This window comes from Hemicordylus capensis, chromosome 1 (assembly GCF_027244095.1).
Source record: "Hemicordylus capensis ecotype Gifberg chromosome 1, rHemCap1.1.pri, whole genome shotgun sequence".
Classification (NCBI taxonomy): domain Eukaryota; kingdom Metazoa; phylum Chordata; class Lepidosauria; order Squamata; family Cordylidae; genus Hemicordylus; species Hemicordylus capensis.
This window is the reverse complement of record NC_069657.1, coordinates 196,708,413-196,725,449: the sequence shown is the minus strand read 5'-3', so window position 1 is coordinate 196,725,449 and position 17,037 is coordinate 196,708,413. Positions and strand designations below refer to the sequence as shown.

At 44.2% G+C, this 17,037-nt stretch overlaps 1 protein-coding gene across 2 annotated transcripts in view; it reads right to left on the bottom strand.

Moving 5' to 3' along the window:
• Positions 1 to 16,820, bottom strand: part of LOC128331837 (plasma membrane ascorbate-dependent reductase CYBRD1) — a 32,258-nt gene extending 15,438 nt beyond the window's left edge. The window contains exons 1-2 of one of the 2 annotated variants that reach the window (XM_053265771.1): positions 16,767 to 16,820; positions 141 to 349 (exon numbers count right to left, since the gene is read on the bottom strand). In XM_053265771.1, coding sequence (XP_053121746.1) covers positions 141 to 349; positions 16,767 to 16,815 — 258 coding nt within the window. In that variant the 5' untranslated portion in view covers positions 16,816 to 16,820. Of the gene's footprint in view, positions 1 to 140; positions 350 to 9,641; positions 10,233 to 16,766 lie in introns of those variants that run through there. The other variant, XM_053265762.1, reaches the window with a different exon arrangement.
• Between the last annotated feature and the right edge of the window lie 217 nt (positions 16,821 to 17,037).

Genomic DNA, 17,037 nt, shown 5'->3' with positions numbered 1-17,037 from the left:
GGTAAACCAAGCCCCCAATCTCCCCTCCATGAAAATAATTCAACATAGGCAATTCAGTTGAGAAAACACATAGTAAATAAAAAGGTAAAAACAGAACATCTTATTCCACCTTTAAATACTGTTTATAAATGGTGTCTAACCTGTACTGCATAAAAAATGACAGCAATCAGCCCAATCCAGCTGTGCAGACTGTACATGTTCGGAATCTTCTGAGCATTATGGAAATCAAAGACAGCCACCAAAGCAATAATTGCAAGTGTCAGAGCAATGGTATTTAACCCAGCGTGGATTAATTTCATCAGGAATTTGCTGCATTTCCAGGTCCATGGTAATCTGTACACAATAATTGCTAGAGATGGGGAGAAAGAGAAACATTCCGAAGTTTAGGAAACAATTCACTTTCCGAGAATGCAGAAGTCACTCTCACATTATTCAAAATTATATTATTCCTACTATCACCTTTTGAAAATTTAGTCAGACCTAATTCAGCCAACTCAAAAGCCATATACCGTAGCCAAATCTTCACAGGCAAAAGTGCACAGTACAAGATTTCTGTGTGATGCTGGCAAATTAGTAATTAGCAGCAGGATCTAGCAATGCATATATACACTGCCAAGTAAAGGCATTATTTCCCTTTACTTTGATCCAGACTTTGTGACATACACCCCTTTCCCCTTTAGTTTCCTCCTATGACCTTTCAGGAAACAAGTTTTCCCCCATATTCAGGGGTCAAGAAATGTTCAATTTGTTTACCAGCAAGACCAAAAAAAATTATTTGTTGAGTGATGTTGGTACATGACTCGTCAGGAATTTTTTTGCTCATTAGCCATCATTTTTCACTCGTCACAGACAAGTAGACTAGTAGATTTCCTGAGCCCTGCCCATAATCCCTTCTGTGCATATATGCTTGCCCATGTGTACTGTATATGTGCTTGTATCACTAACAGAAAGTAGAGATATGCATGGAACTAGTCCAGCGCTCCCTTCCTGGAGCACCGAACCGGTTCTGTCCACCGGCGTTTGCTTTAAACGATAGGGAAGGTGCTGCCTACCGCTTTCCCCCTGCTGGCGCTCTCCAGAAAAGTGGGCGTGCTGGGCTACAGAGTTCCTGCTTGCAGCCCCAGCAACATTGCTACGCTTGTGGTTGGAGTGCACACGCACATCAAGAGCTTCTGCCTGAGACCTTAGAGAGCCACCGTCAGAGTAAGCCTAGATTATGTACAAGTCAGACTGTATAAAAATATGATAAATAAATAAAAAAGCAAGCAAGCAAGCAATGCTGGACTAGAGAGACCGGTCATCCAACACCATATAAGTTAGCTTTATGCATTCAATCCAAAGCGCAGCCTACACACTTTTGCACAACACAACTTTATCTGCTGAGAGATAAAAAGACAACTGTGAAATAATTTATTTTTGTCTCATTTCGCTCATACAAGGATACTATGCTAGACCATTTACTTGAAAACAAGTGAGTACAGAATTAGGAGTGCTAATCTGTGAGCTAAGTGCTCAAAATTTTCGAGATGCAAAAGCAATAATTACTAGACAAACAGCATTTCTCCACAAGATGAAAAGTAAATGTTTCCACAGTGTTTGGCGGGGAGTATTAAATAGTCATGATGTGCAACAATAATACATCAACCATTGCATCATATTTATAATAATCTGCCTCAGAAGTCTATTTTCCCCTATGTCTTTTACATGTACGATAAAAGCAGGCTTTCATTCAGTATATTTGACAGATGGTGACGAATTGAACATAAATTGTATTCTAGCTCCAGATCCTGATTAATTTGGAACTTCTGGCTAGAATATGCCAAGATTGCCTGGTTCAGACATCACAACAGATCCTGGCTTGGAAAAGGAACCTGCCAGAATTGGAAGCAGAATCCTTCCTCTTCATTTGCAAAGAGACAGGGGAGGGAGAGCAAGCACCTCAAGGCTAAAGTATGTTGTGTGAAACAGCTAAGTTTGTGAACCAGAACCTAATTTAAAACTGTTTATGAGGGCAGTACACCCCTTAGTGTAATGTTGAGCTAGCACCAATGCAGATATAAAGCAAATCATGGATGTGAGAGAGGACATTTGTGTGGTAAAGGGCAGGAATGCATCAGCCTACAGGACACATGGTTAGATCAGAAATGCTACATCTGTATTAGGCATTTGCAGAATGAAAATTGCTTTTCACTCAAATGTTTTACAATGGTAGTTTTAAATTCCCTCCCCCTAATGTCAATGTTGCTGAGCAAGCCAATCCTTTCCTGTTTTTGAACTGGCTACAGGCCTCAAGCCCTCAACAGTTTTCATCAGTCATTTGCTTGGTTTCCTGTAGATTCAGCCAAGTTGACCCTTAGTGCTGAAAGTTGGACTCATGCAGGTCAGTATCAAGTAAAGATGTAGCCAACGTATTGACTAGCAACATCACAAAGGCACCGAAACCCAATCAGTCTTGCTGCAGCAGCTTGGAGGTGTAGACATTTGAGAGCATTTCTCAGATATGCTATGTTGGGGGCAAACTAAATGAGATGTTACACAAATCTTATCTTAGAGAGCGCCTTCTTTTACATGATCCCCACCGCACATTAAGGTCATCTGGGGAGGTCCGTCTCCAGTTACCACTAGTTCGTTTGGTGGTAGCTCAGAGGAGAGCCTTCTCTGTAGCTGCTCCTGGGCTGTGGAATGCACTCCCAGCAGAAATTCGTAATCTTAATTCTTTACTGACCTTCAAGAGAGCCCTTAAAACCCATCTGTTTGGCCTGGCCTCTCAGGGTTTTTAATTAGTTTTAATTGTTTTAATGTTAACCTGGTTTTCAGGGTTTTAATTGTTTTGATTGTTTAATTGTTTTTTAAGATGTTTTTAAATGGGTGTTTATATTTGTATTTCTGTTTTAATTGTTTTTAATGATTTCTGTTTTTTAATTGTAAACCGCCCTGAGCCAGCGTGGAAGGGCGGCATAAAAATCGAATTAATTAATTAATTAATTAGATGAATGAATGAATAAATGTGAAAACATTTCTCTTTTTTAACCAGTTGTGGGGGGATTCTACTTTGGATCAGGATCAGGGTTTTCTTAAACCCTGTTCCTCATGCTGCAGCCCCAATGAGAAGTCCATCTCTCAAAGCTGTTATTTGTTCCAAGAGGGGACCTGCCATTAGCACCAATTGCAGCTTCAAGGAGGACTTTGATTGGATGCAAAAGGGTTAAACCCTTCTTCCTTCTACTATTCTCATTCTGAATGCAGAACCTTACCTAGTTTGACACTTGGGACAGAGATCAAAGCCTACTTTCTTTCTCTCGCTCTACAACTTGAACATTGGAAGCTGCCTTATACTGAGTTGGCCCATGAGTCCATCTAGCTACCCAGTCATAGTCATTGTCTACCCTGACTGGCAGCAGCTCTCCAACCTTTCAGATGAGTGCTTTCCCGATCCCTATCTGGAAATGACAGGGGGAGATGCCACAGACAGAACCTGCAGAGCAAGGTTTTCCACCGAGTTACAGCCCCCTCCCTCAAATGGAAGATGAGGTATCTTTCAACAGTCCATTTTTTGCTTGGACTGGCAGAGTGGTTCTTGAGGCTGTAGCAGATAGGTATGTGACTGCTGTTGCTCACAGATACTGGATTCTATTGGAAGTAGGGTTGTGCATTGTGTTGGGTCCGACAGACATGGACATTGTTGGAGGGTGTTCCGCTATGACAGCGGGGAGCCTCTGGCAGCTCAAGCTATTGGGAGGCTCCCTGCTGTCATTGTGGAACTCTGTTGGATGCCTCCCCTCTCCACTGCCCTCTCTTTCTATTGCTCACCTTTTACTGGGTGGGGGCAAGGAACAGAGCTGCATGTTGCTTTATCTTTACACAGGAGAGAGCATACATATACCTGTTGGGTATATCCCTATTGCAACAGCTAAAGCTTAGGTTGCTGTATAGTTTGCATGTAATCTACTATGAACCCAGAGGAGGCACTATAGTTTCCTCTGTATTGGTTGGACTAGCTAGGAGTTTCTATTACTCTCCTTCCTGTTTTGGTCTTTGTGTATGAATCATAATGTTTTGCACTGACCTTTTAGTGCCTTTGTCTGCCAAGTAAAGTTTTCTTAAAACCTTCCACTGGTGTTTGCTCTATACAGGCAGAACATTTTCTGCAACAATACCTTCTATGGATTTAACTTAAAACTGACCTCCCGGCCCCGCTTTATTCAACTAGGTCCTCAATTGTCACAGGTGCTTCTGGGAAATTGAGCTTTTCCTGGAGCTGCACTGGCTCCCAGTCCATTTCAAGGCCCAATTCAAAGTGCTGGTTTTAACCTTTAAAGCCCTAAATGGCTTGGGATCAGGGTACCCAAGAGAGAGTGCCTTGCCTCATATGTCCCAGGTCTGACCTTAAGATCTTCTTTAGAGGGCCTGCTCCGAGTGCCCCTGCCAAACAAGGTTAGGCAAATGGCTACTAGGGAGGGGGCCTTTTTGGTGGTTGTACCTTGTTTATGGAACAGCCTCTCCAGTGAGGTTCGCCTGGAATCATCACTTTGTTCTTTTAGACACCAGACAGACTCAGGCCTTTTAAGTTTGATTTTTAAAACTGACTTTTAAAAGTTTGCAAATTGTTTGCAAACAATTGTATTTTTTATTTTTGGCGTGTTGTGATCTCATGTATTTTTACTTGATGTTTTTATGCTGTATTGTGAGCCGCCCAGAGAATAATGGGGTGGCTAACAAATAAAGATGATTATTATTGTTATTGTTGAGGCTACAGCCAATGGAAAGGAAACAATGTCCTTTTTAAACTCAAGCTGTAGAACATGTGTGTGTGCTCCCTCTGGAGCAAAGATAAAGCAATATGCAGCCCTGTCCCCACTAGTAAAAAGTGAGGAGGAGAGGGCAACAGAGCAGGGGGACAGACATGGTGAATTCCTGAAATGACATGACAGTTGCGAGGGGCTGATGCAGCCCCTCCCAAAAGTGTACATGTCATGTTGTGTCTTGTCAGAATCTGACATTTTTGTCCATGCACAGGCCTAATAGAATATCTTAATAGTAAGATCTACCTGACCATGACTGAAAGGGATGGAAAGTATACATGCTTGGACAGATTGGAATGAATAATACTACCTTTAAGACTCTATATCCTTATAAATTTTCTAATTTATGCACAGTAAATGCCAAGGACTACACATCCACTATATAAATCACAAAGAAAACTCTGTTCCCAATGGAATGTCCTGGAACTTGAACCAATGTATATTTCTCTATGCTATAGAAAGCACAATATTTACATTTGAATACTTCTTTTCAAGTTAACTGTACATACAAGGTATTCCCAACTCCTCAGATTTTTTTGCTAAAGAGCTGAAGAAAAATATATTCAAACTGAAAAGAGTATAGCTTTGTTTTATTCTAACGGATTGATATGAGGAAAGTTTAAAAACAAAGGAAATTAAACTACCAAATCAATAGGACTACTGCCAGTCCTAACACTTGTACTTACTTGCTAATTTAGCTCAACGGAGCTTACTTCTTACTAAGTGTACACTGGGCTACAGCCTTAAGAGTTGTTGAAATAAGAATATAATCTTTTAACCCACATTTTTGTTCCACTCAAAACTTGAGAGTTTAATTCAGAATGCCTTTAACATTAATGAAAAGCTATTCAACTTACAGATCACATTCCTATGACACTGGCATATGTTAGAACAGAGATGGATTTGCAAATTACAATTTGTTGGGGGTTGTGATTTTTATCCCCCAGTTAATTAGCAGAGCACTAAAGAAGCTACCCACTCCAGTTACAGAGTAGTTTGCAGAGTTTTGTTGTTGCAGCTATTTAGAGAAGACTCACAGAGATTCTCGTAGAATAAAATACTAAGTAGATTTATTGGTGAAGTACACTTTGGATAGGAAAGACCTAATCCTAATCTATAGAACTACACACTGAATAGGTAGGGAGAGAGATGTTTCCATCTGCTCTCTAAAAGGAAAGGAAGGGGTTCTGAAATACCTGAAGAGTCATATCAGGGGTCATAGTGTAGAGACAGGTAGAACAGCTAGGGAGACCCTTACTCACTATCTCTACTCCCAATGCCCCTAGTCATTAGGGACAGTTAGTGCAAAAGGCCAATGCACTGGAACTCCAATACAATTTTATGGGCAGACAAAAGGTTTTGAATGTACCCCACCAAGATGAAATGTGTGAAGTCATCCTTTATTATTATTATTATCCAGGTAGCAGTATAGGCAGTGCTTCAGCTGGGGCAGAGGGGACCAGTGTTCGGTCTTCCCCAGAGGTCCCCATGCCCCCAACAGCATGTGGCCCAGCTCCGGCAATGCATGGCCCCACCCAGTGGCAGCAACCCACCAGTACTGTTGCCACCCATACTGTTGCCCACCATCCAGCTTAGGGGCCACTGGGAATGGGGCCTCCCTCCTTCCCAGCAGCCCTCAAGCTGTGTGGCGGCAGCAGCGACAGTGGGCAGCAGGAGCCAATGCAATGAGTGGTGGTGGGGAGGAATGGGAAGTGAAGTGTGGCAGCAAGAGCCCAAGTAGCAGCAGGAGCCGCTGTGGTGAGTGAGGGCGGGGAGGCAGAGTGCCACGAGTGACTCCTGGGTGGCCCTCAGCAACCCCACCTCCCCCTGTAGCCTGTGCTCAAGGAACATGGGTGAACACTGGTGTAGCTCTGCCCCTGTCTACAGCTAAATGCATACACAAGTTAGCAAGAAGAACTATTTAGCTAAAGAGCGATAACAGCATTTTCACCAGAGAGCCAGCATGGTGTAGTGGCTAGAGTGCTGGACTAGGACCAGGGAGACCTGAGTTCAAATCCCCATTCAGCCATGATACTAGCTGGGTGACTCTGGGCCAGTCACGTCTCTCTCAGCCTAACCTACTTCACAGGGTTGTTGTGAGGAGAAACCTAAGTATGTAGTACACCGCTCTGGGCTCCTTGGAGGAAGAGTGGGATATAAAATGTAAATAATAACAACAACAACAACAACAATTTAGCTAAGCAGCGATAACAGCATTTTCACCAGTCCTGAAAGAGGTTGTTACATAATGCACAGTTCAGCCTTTCCCTTTCCCACATATTCTTTCAGTTTTCCTACAACTCAATACCCCCTTTGTCTTTTTATTCTTGTCAGCTAATGCAAATAGTTTTCGACTTCCTTTCTGTTAAGTAGTTATTCCTCTTCAATTGCTCCTCAGAGTAACTTTGCATATCTTCCCCAAAAGGACTCTGTATTCTGCAGGATCATTATGCGACATACTTGTAAATAGTTCACTTATAAAACTCCCCTCTTGCCTCTATTAACAGTTTTACTGGTACATACAATGCAGTAGTACAACAAAATAAGGTGTGTAGAATCAACATTAGGTTGCCAGCTGCAGTTTGCCTAACCCAAACTTTTGGCAAGGTCAAAATAAAAACCATTTGGGCAAACCACGCCAATTGTAGGCTTATTGTTTCAGTTAACACCCTTCATCTTCCCAGCTTTGCCAGCCTTTCTTCAATCTTGACCTCAGTGGGTGGATCCAGATAGTACACTGCACACTAAGCTGGTGGTTGAACTACGATTACCTCTCTCTAGGGAGAGCTAGGAACAGCAACTCCAGCAAACTAAAATTCCCAGAATTTTTTTTAAAGAAAGCACAACAGTTAAACTGATACAAAACTAATACAAATTTATTGTGTTGATATATCCCATTTAGTCAGTTGACAAATTAATGGCTAAGAAAAAAGGAGGTAGTGAGGAAGCTTGCATGGATGACCAATAGAAGCATTCAAGAAAAGAGACCCAACTTCTCTTAAAAGTTTTTAATGGATGTGTGTGTGTCGTGCATAATATGAAGTACAATGTATAATATATATTTGGACCACCTAAATTATTGAACCAGAGGAATATAGGACTTCTATTACATTCTGGAGGAATACAGGACTTCCATTTACACAACTGCTTATGAAATTTTTGGAGAAAGATTACACAATATCAGTTGTGGGGCAAGGGATGCACCAGGAACTACTGTACAAACAATTCACTTTAAGAAAGTGGCCACTTCCTTAACCAACATGTGCCTTCATTTTCTGTAACTATCTTTCATATTCCAGATGTTTATTCCCTGTTTGAAGAACTGGCTAACAGTTCACAACCCACACAGTTATACAAGCTTAAGATCTTTTATTTTCCTTCTCTTTTAGCAAGGTTTTCTAGCATAATTAATCCCTTTCCAGTGATCTTTAAATTGCCTAAGCTAGTGTTTATTCTTCAGTTTTGCTTTCTCCTGTTTTCTGAAACTACTAAATCTAATCAGTATTAAATAACACAAGATCTACTCAGTTCTTTTATGGTCTTTTTAACAGTATATAATATGAGATGGTAAAACAACAAGGAAAGAAAAACTCCAGGAAGGATAATCTGTTGCAGGAAAAACAACTTGTCCTGCAATCATATGCCCACTTGCCTGGAGTAAGCCCCGCTGAACATAGTGGGACTTACTCTCAAAGTAACTATGCATAGGATTGCACTGCGAAAGTCTTGTGGCACCTTAAAAGACCAACAGATCTGTTTGGTATAAGCTTTCATGGAGCCCACTTAATCAGATGAAAAAGGTGTTTTTAGTTTTTAAAAACCATGTTCTAAAGGCAAGCACACTTGCCTGATAGTTAAGTCCTATTGTACTCAGTGAAACTCGCTATAAAGACATTCAGGATTGGACTGCACACTTCAAAAGCCCAGCAAAGACAAATACACTTTGTCCCACCAATTGTAGCTATTTGGGGGCATAAACATTCACAGATTAGTTCGTGCAAATGCTTGGATTGTGGAATTCATTGGTAAAAGATATATCGTGATTATTTTCAACCAACATTAATTTATTTGAGTAAATCAAATCATTACCCAAGTGAGAAGAAATAGTTGCGTAAATGGAAGTCCTACTGTATTCCTAAAGATACGTAGGTCTGGCCCAATAATACAGCAATACTGATAAAGTAATTTTAACACAGCGCACACAGCTTTTAAAATGACATTTTTTGCAGCACAGCCCTTAAGCATGTTTACTCAGAAATAAATCAAACCGAGTTCTATGTGCCTAGCTAGAACTGGGCACTTCTCTGGGCGGTGCACTCCATTATTTTTTACCCAAGAAACCAGAAGGAGAGAAGAGGAGCCGAGAGACTGACTGCAAGTAAGAATGTCAACAATCCTGGCCAGTTAAAGTGACAGTCAACAGTCTGGAGAGCACTTTTCCTTAAAGGAAGCGGAAAGCTCAGCCAGCCCACAGTAAACAGCTGTGCCCCGAAGCAATAAACTTCCAAAAACTCGGGTGGGCGGGGGGGGGGGCAGTTTCCCCCCTCGGACCGAACCAGCTCCCATTGAATTCAATGAGAAATAGTCCCAGGTCAAGGAGTCGGGACATGTTTTAACTTGAGACGGGTTGAGTCAACGGGACTTGTAGGAATGTGGGACTTATCTAATGAAAAAGAAATCAAGTGAAGTCACCCGATCCCTTCTACATTTACTGTTGCTAATAAGCAAAACGCCCCGAGTTCAATCGGGCTTCTACTCGCTAGTCAGTTGCCCCCGCCCTGCAAGGCATCTTAGCAGCCCCCTTCTCCGCCCCCTCTTCCCCGGCAGCCTCCTACGCACCGATCCCTTGGACGAAGACGAAGCCCGTGATGATAAGGACCGGGTGCCAGTTAAACTCCTCGGCAGCCCCGTTCCAGCCGAGCCCTTCCCGGTAGCGGAGGACCCAGACCAGGGCGAAGACCACAGAGACGAAGCCGGACAGCAGCGCCCACAAGAAGAAAACCAGAAATAACCCGTAACCCTCCATCTTCTTCGGAATCGCAACGCAAGCAGCTGTTGCCGACCCAAACAGGCTCCCGCCCCAGAGGAGCGGGAGGAGGAGGAGGAGGGGCGTGCCCCAGTCCAGACCGAAGCTGCCAGAGTCAGATAGCGGAATCCTGACAGGAGAGAGGAGGAAGATGGGTCACGAGGCGCGCGCGAGCAGAGCGAGCTCGCCTGCTCGCCCGGCGGTGGAAGCGGCGAGTCCTTTTCTGCTCCTCTGGGCGCTGCGCCTCTTCTTGGCGCGAAGTACCTGAATGACTTCTGAAGTGAACACACAAGCTGCAAGCCTGTGCGCTCTTACTCGGCAGCCAGAGCCTGCCTCCTCAGGGGTGTAGCTGTAACTGGAGGCGGATCGGATGGGTGCGAGGAACCCGGACCCCTCCAGCTCCACTCCTCCCTATTTTATTCACTATCTTCCTCACTCCGAGGGCGGGGCCGCCGGGGAGAGGGGCAAGCACGGCCTCCTCTCCCCTGGCTACGCCCCAAAGTCCCCAGGTGGGCAACCTATGCCTTTATAATATTTGGTGGCACCTATAAGCGGAGCCAGGACGCAGGCATTGGGGAACCCAAAGGCATAGGTTGGAGGCGTCCGGCAAACTGTGCCTTTTGAAAGTTTTGGGGTGGGGGAGACACAACAGGGGGTGTTCACAGGAGCAACAGTCATGATGGCTCCCATGGACAAGGAGAGGAGAGCTGGTCTTGTGGTAGCAAGCATGACTTGTCCCCATAGCTAAGCAGGGTCTGCCCTGGTTGCATATGAATGGGAGACTTGATGTGTGAGCACTGCAAGATATTCCCCTCAGGGGATGAAGCCGCTCTGGGAAGAGCAGAAGGTTTCAAGTTCCCTCCCTGGCTTCTCCAAGATAGGGCTGAGATTCCTGCCTGCATCCTTGTAGAAGCCACTGCCAGTCTGTGAAGACAATACTGAGCTAGATAGACCAATGGTCTGACTCAGTATATGGCAGTTTCCTATGTTCCTATGACAACACAACAGCAATGTTGCCCCCCACCCCGCAAGTCCTGGATGGCTCTTGGTGACTGGTAACCATGCATTGGGCAACTTGGGAGCCCAAGGTCACCGGCAGCCACCATGAGTCATGCTAATGTCACCACAAATGTGTTGGAAGTTAAAGGACTCTGCGCTGTCTCTTGTCTCAGACAGTGGAGGACAGACTAGTGAGTCAGAGGGCTAGAGGGTCAAGACACTGGTCACCCCTTCTCCACTGCTCTGACACTATCCCTTTGAAATGTAGATTGGTACTCTTAGGGATTAACTTCCTTCCTCTCTCTCTTCCCAACCTGTCCTTCTACCTTGCAACATGGCAAGCCTCTCTCCCTGCACCATGTGTACAGAGAAGATGCAGAATCCATCTGCATCCAGCTAGATAGACAGATTAGAGATCCTAACTCCTCACTTTCCTATCTAGAATGGAGTTCCTTAATAAATGCCTTATATATTGATTTGAAACTATGAACTGGCTCCAAGTTACTTTACCCTCAGCATACACACATGCCTAACTAAATCCGCTGTGTTGTGCCTCTGTGCACGCTGCTATAATGAGAAAGGGATTCTCTCACAACAGAGAATTCCCAACAAAATGCACTAATGTCACCACAAACGCTTGCACACACATGCAACACCTACATTTGTATCTATGCTCTTGGATCTACTTGGCTCAGAACTGAATTGGCAAGTGAAATGATTAAGCAGATCATAGTCTGGACCAGACAAATATCAATGTTAGGGGACCCTAGAAGAGCAACAGAAACAAAGCTTTTGAAACAAAGTGTATTGATAAAACAGAGGCACAAGGTAAACAGTGGTATTTGGCAACCTTGACACAATCACCACTGCATCACGCAGAGCATAGCGGAGAAGAGGCCTGTGTTCTCCCCTCTCCCCAGTGGCCCCTCCCCAGTGAGGGAGATAATGAAAAAAATAGGGAGGGGTGGAGCTGGGGGGCCCTCAGGAACTGAGAGGCTGTGGGTTCTTTGAACCCATCTGCTCAGTTATAGCCACACTCCTGGCTTCACCATTGCACAGGGAGTGAAGACAGCCCTCAGGGACTAGATAAGGAGGTGTGAGGGAGTAAAGGCTCTAATAGCCTAGTGGCCAGGGCATTTTTAGTCTACTTTCCAGTAGGCGTATGAGATCACCTGGTATTGGGTGTGTGTCTGTCCATGTGTGTGTCCCCCTACCAACTTTGCAATGCCTGGACTAATGTGAATCAAATCGGGTACAGTTGTAGGGACACCTCAATGGCGTAGTTTGTGATGATGTAATACAATGCAATTCAAGATGGTGGACACATGAATGTTTGAGGCACAAGTGGGCTAACTTGTGGATTGTAACATTTGAACCAAATTTGGTACAGTTGTAGTGAGTGACACACAGGGACATCTCAACAGTGTACTCTGTGATGGTGTCATACACCCCGATTCAAGATGGGGAATGCATTCACATTTGAGGCACAAGTGGACTAACTTGTGAACCACCTAACTGATTTGAACAAAATTTTCTACAGCTGTAGGGACACCTCAGTGGCAAAGTTTGTAAAGATGTCACCCACCGCATCCTAGACAGCTGATGCGTAAATGTTTGAGGCACAAGAGGGCTGCCGTGGACCTCCTAACCATTATTTTTTTTTTGAGATTTTTATTTTTAGCAAATACAGCACATGTGTAAAAACTGTACAGCAATGGAAAACAACAGACAATAAAAACTCAAATATAAGCCAGAAATTAAGAGCCATTTAAGGTTATATGCAAGTCCAGTGTTAAGAAGAGATTGTTGGTTGCTCAGCATACAGGTACAACTTGATAGGAGACAATTGAAAACAATATTGAAGAAAAAACATCATTCCAAAATTTGATTTGAGTGGATGGAGGGTTACAAATTGACCATCCCTTATTGACATATTCAATAAATGGAAACTATATTTCCAAAAACTTGTTTTGTTTTGTTACTCCTCTAGCTAACCTGATGTTTTTCGGATAATGTGATCTTCAAGAACCCATTGAACCAATTTTCAGTGCAAAGACCCTTTGAGGATTTCCAGTGTGTAGCTACCTCTATCTTGGCTGTTGCTAGCAGCAGAGTTATTAAATCTTATGAGGTATATATTTGTGAGTACTTTTGTAAATTGATAAAAGTGCTAACACTGGATCCGGCTTAATTAAGTCAGCTAGTACTTCAACTGCAATGACAAAGAGTACTGGGGAAAGAGAGCAGCCCTGCTTCGTGCCCCGATGTAGCTTGATAGGTTTTGAATCTAGATCATTTGTGTGCTTCTGATTTAGCATATAATTGTTTAATGTCTGTTAAGAATTTATCTCCAAAATTGAGTTTGTTCAATAGCTTGACTAAAAAAGGCCATTCCAAGGTGTCGAACGCTTTAAAAGCATCTAAAGACATCCGAGCAATAGGTGTTTTGCTATCTATATATTTAATTCTCCTGGGTGAGCCTTGGAATGCACGTCCCGGCGCCCAGCTGATTGGCTGGGTGGCGGAGGTGCCTGATTGGCTGAGGCGCACCAAGGCGGATTGGTCACTGAGGTGGGTCCGGCCGTGGAGGCAAGGTGGCGGCGGGCCCGGCCCCAGCCCCAGCCCCAGCGGCAGCAATCAGCCTGGCAGCCTGAGCCCAGCACAGGCCAGCCGGAGACTGGGGCAGAAGGTGGGGGGGAGAGGTAGCCAGCCCCAAAGAGCACACAGATGCTCTGTGCGGGGTCAGCTAGTTGTTTCCATAATGAATTACATTGAGCATTCTAACTTCATTAACCCTTTGTCGGTTGGGCATGAAGCCTGTTTGGTCCTCAGAAATATACTCAGTGATGAAAAGATTGATCCTATTGGCCAAGACAGCAGTAAAACATTTTAAATCCTGGTTCAATAATGCTATGGGGCGATAAAATCCCAGGGATGAGGGGACTTTGGCTTACTTAGGTATAACAACTAGATTGCTTCCAAATCCCTGGGACCTCAGCCCCCTCCATAATGCTGTTGAACAGTGATTTCAAATGAGGGATTAGCAGGGACAGAGCCACCACTGGGCAAACAGGTTCAAAGAACCCGGGCTGCCACCAATCAGGGGCCATGAGCGCGTCCCCAGACATGCCCCCAGCGTCTGACATCAGACTCGGGGGGCATTATTTCATAACCGAAATTGGCCCACGCTGCCTTAGCAGCATGGCCAGAGTGACTCTCCCTGCCTTAAAGGCAGGGAGAGCCGCTCCTGGTCTCACTGCCAACGCAGCGGGGCCGATCAATCCCCTGCCAAATGGGGCTGCGCAGCCCTGTTTGGGAGGGAGATAGGCCTGCGCAGCACTGGCAGCACAGCTGGAACAGTTCTCCCAGTCCCTGCCTTTGAGGCAGGGAGAGTCACTCTGGCCTGTGCTGCCCAACACAGTTCGGGCCGATTCCCTTCCATATGGGGCTGCGTGGCCCCGTCTGGGAGGGAGACCATGCCCCCACACCTGACGTCAGATGAAGGGGTGTGGCTAGCTGCCCCCTGCATCTGATGTCAGACATGGGGGGGCGGGGCCAGGGGGGCACCGCCACAGCTGCACACAGGCCGTCGCCAGCCTCCCTACAGCTCTGGGTATTAGAATTTCTGTAAAAAAATACCTCCAAAACCATCTGTCCCAGGTGCTGTGCCTTGTCTCTTTTTAGCTTATCTATTGCAGCTTTGATTTCTAATATTGATAATGGCATATTGAGATTGATTGTGTTCATTATTAAGCGGTTTCTTGGTTATTCTCTAGATTGCTCTTTACCAGGACATATTTGCCCCATGGGTCACTGAGTATATATCCTGCACCATAAAAGTGTTGGAGATCCAGCTCCAGATAGCATTGACCTTTTGTACCAGTAACCCTAATGACCACTAGGGGCATTGGGAGTAGAGATAGATAGTTAGGGTCTCCTTCTCTTTCCTGTTTATCTCTGCCTCTATGACCCCTCTGTGGATAGACTGTACCCAGGAACTTCCTAGGAGTGACTTCCTCCTCCTCCTCCTCCTCAGAATGCTTCTAGCCCTCTCTCTGAGCACTATGCTTCTATAAGTCTCTCTCTGACCAACATGTAGCCAACTGTTAGTTATAGGTCTTTTCTATCATCATGGAATAAAGTAGATTAGTTTAACCTTACATGAATCTCCATGTTTATCATTTACAAGCTGTTGCCCCTGCGACTCTGTTAACTTCTGCTGTCATGGGAGTGACTTCGCTCCTGAAATACACTGCTCTATAATTTTCTCTAACAAAAAGGACATTTTTTTGCTACTATCACAGCAACCCCTCATGACAGATGAGCCAGCTGCAGATAATTGTTCTCCAAACCCAGCATATTTTAGGACTCTGCAACCTAAAATACTCTCTGGTGCATTTCTTATAGAAAGATCAGATCAGAGTATTCTTTTTTCAACATTGCTTCAACCCGGGCTCTTTTAACTACGCACCCTAACCCATTCACATTGTAAGAAACTATTTTAAGTTTAAAATACCATATAGGTATTATGATAACAGAACTGCCATTGATAGCAGTTAGACTAACTTTAGATACTCTACTCATACTTGGACTACAATACAGTTTCTGGCATATAACAGATAACATAAATAACTTGGAACTTAACAAAACCACCCAGAGGAGTAAAGCTCTCAAACTGAGCTTCACACAATCAGACCAAACAGGTCTACTCAGCCTGGGGCAGGTTTGGAAACAGGACAAAGCCATGTACCTTAGGAAATAAAGTGTCATTACTTGGATCATATGGCCAAGGTGAAATGACCCATGTGCTTCTGTTAAACAACGGGGGGGGGGGGGGCAGTCATGAATAAAGTTTAGTCTTCATCCCCCAGAAGTAGATAACTTGGTGGAGAGTATTTTAGGAAGTTGTCTCTTTATGGGTCTGGTTACTGCTTATTTTTTGCTTGCTTATGTTGCCATTCCAGGGATGGGGCGTTCCCCCACTTTGTTTCTCCTTCTTCTACCTGTTAGTTGTGTGATCACAATGTCTAGAGCTTCAAATATTTCAATCACTTGATCTCTTGTTGTTGCCACAGAGGTTCTTCCACTGTGCTTTATCATGAGCTTAACTGGGAAGCCCTATCTATAGTTAATTCTAGCTTTTCTGAGCTGCTCTGTAAACGGCTTGAGCAATTTGCGCCTATGGAGAGCCTCTGGACACAGGTCTCGAAATATTTGAACTTTATTGCCTTTACATTCCAGCAGATGCAAGGTGCTTAACGCTCTAAGATTTTTTTCTTTGCAAGCATATCTTGTGAAACAGATTATTATGTCCCTTGGCTGTGAAGGGTTTTTAGAACCCGGCGCACAGTAAGATCTTTCAAAGTTGATCAGGGAGACTGCCAGAGGGGGGCAAACTTCATCCAACCATATGACTAAGACATTTTCCATTTTTTGCCCTTCAGCAGATTCCTCCAGGCCCCTAATTAGGATATTCATCCGGCAACTCCTGTCCTGCAGGCTTTCCAGTTTAATCTGGCATTCTCTGGTTATGGCAGCGAGTTCCTCAATCTTTTCCTGATGCTTCAAGCTTAAGTTCATTGCTGAGTTAGCTGTCTTAGCTATATCTGCTAGCTTCTCTGACATTTCATTGAGTTTAGTTTCAATGGGCTGGAGCGCAGCAGCCCAATCTTTCGATAAATCATGTCTTAATTGCCTAATCAGCTAATCAGTTAGCCCGCTCTCTGCAGAACTGCTCTCAGCCGTTTTGGTGCTTTTGGAGTTCTTTCCAGGACCCCAGGTCATATTGCAACAATCTTTGCCCTCTGGGGCCTCTGAAGAGCTTAGTGGATTTTGCAAATAAAAATATGATTTAAGACTCCGTTCCTGCTTCAGTAAGTGACCAAAGCTCATTCTCACATATTTTGTATACTTTGGGGATAATATTTTGTCATATTTACCGCTAGTTTTTAGGAGACAGGCCTGACGATATCCACCCAGAGCTTTCATCTTAGGCAGCCATCTTCCCGCCTAACCGATTTGAACCAAATTTGCTACAGTTGTAGTGAGTAACACACAGGGACACCTCAGTGGTGTGGTTTGTGTTTATGTCATCCACCCCAATTCAAGATGATGGACACATGAACATTTGAGGCACAACTGGGCTAACGTGAACTGTCTAATCAATTTGAACCAAATTTGCTACAGGTGTTGGGACACATAGCAACGGCT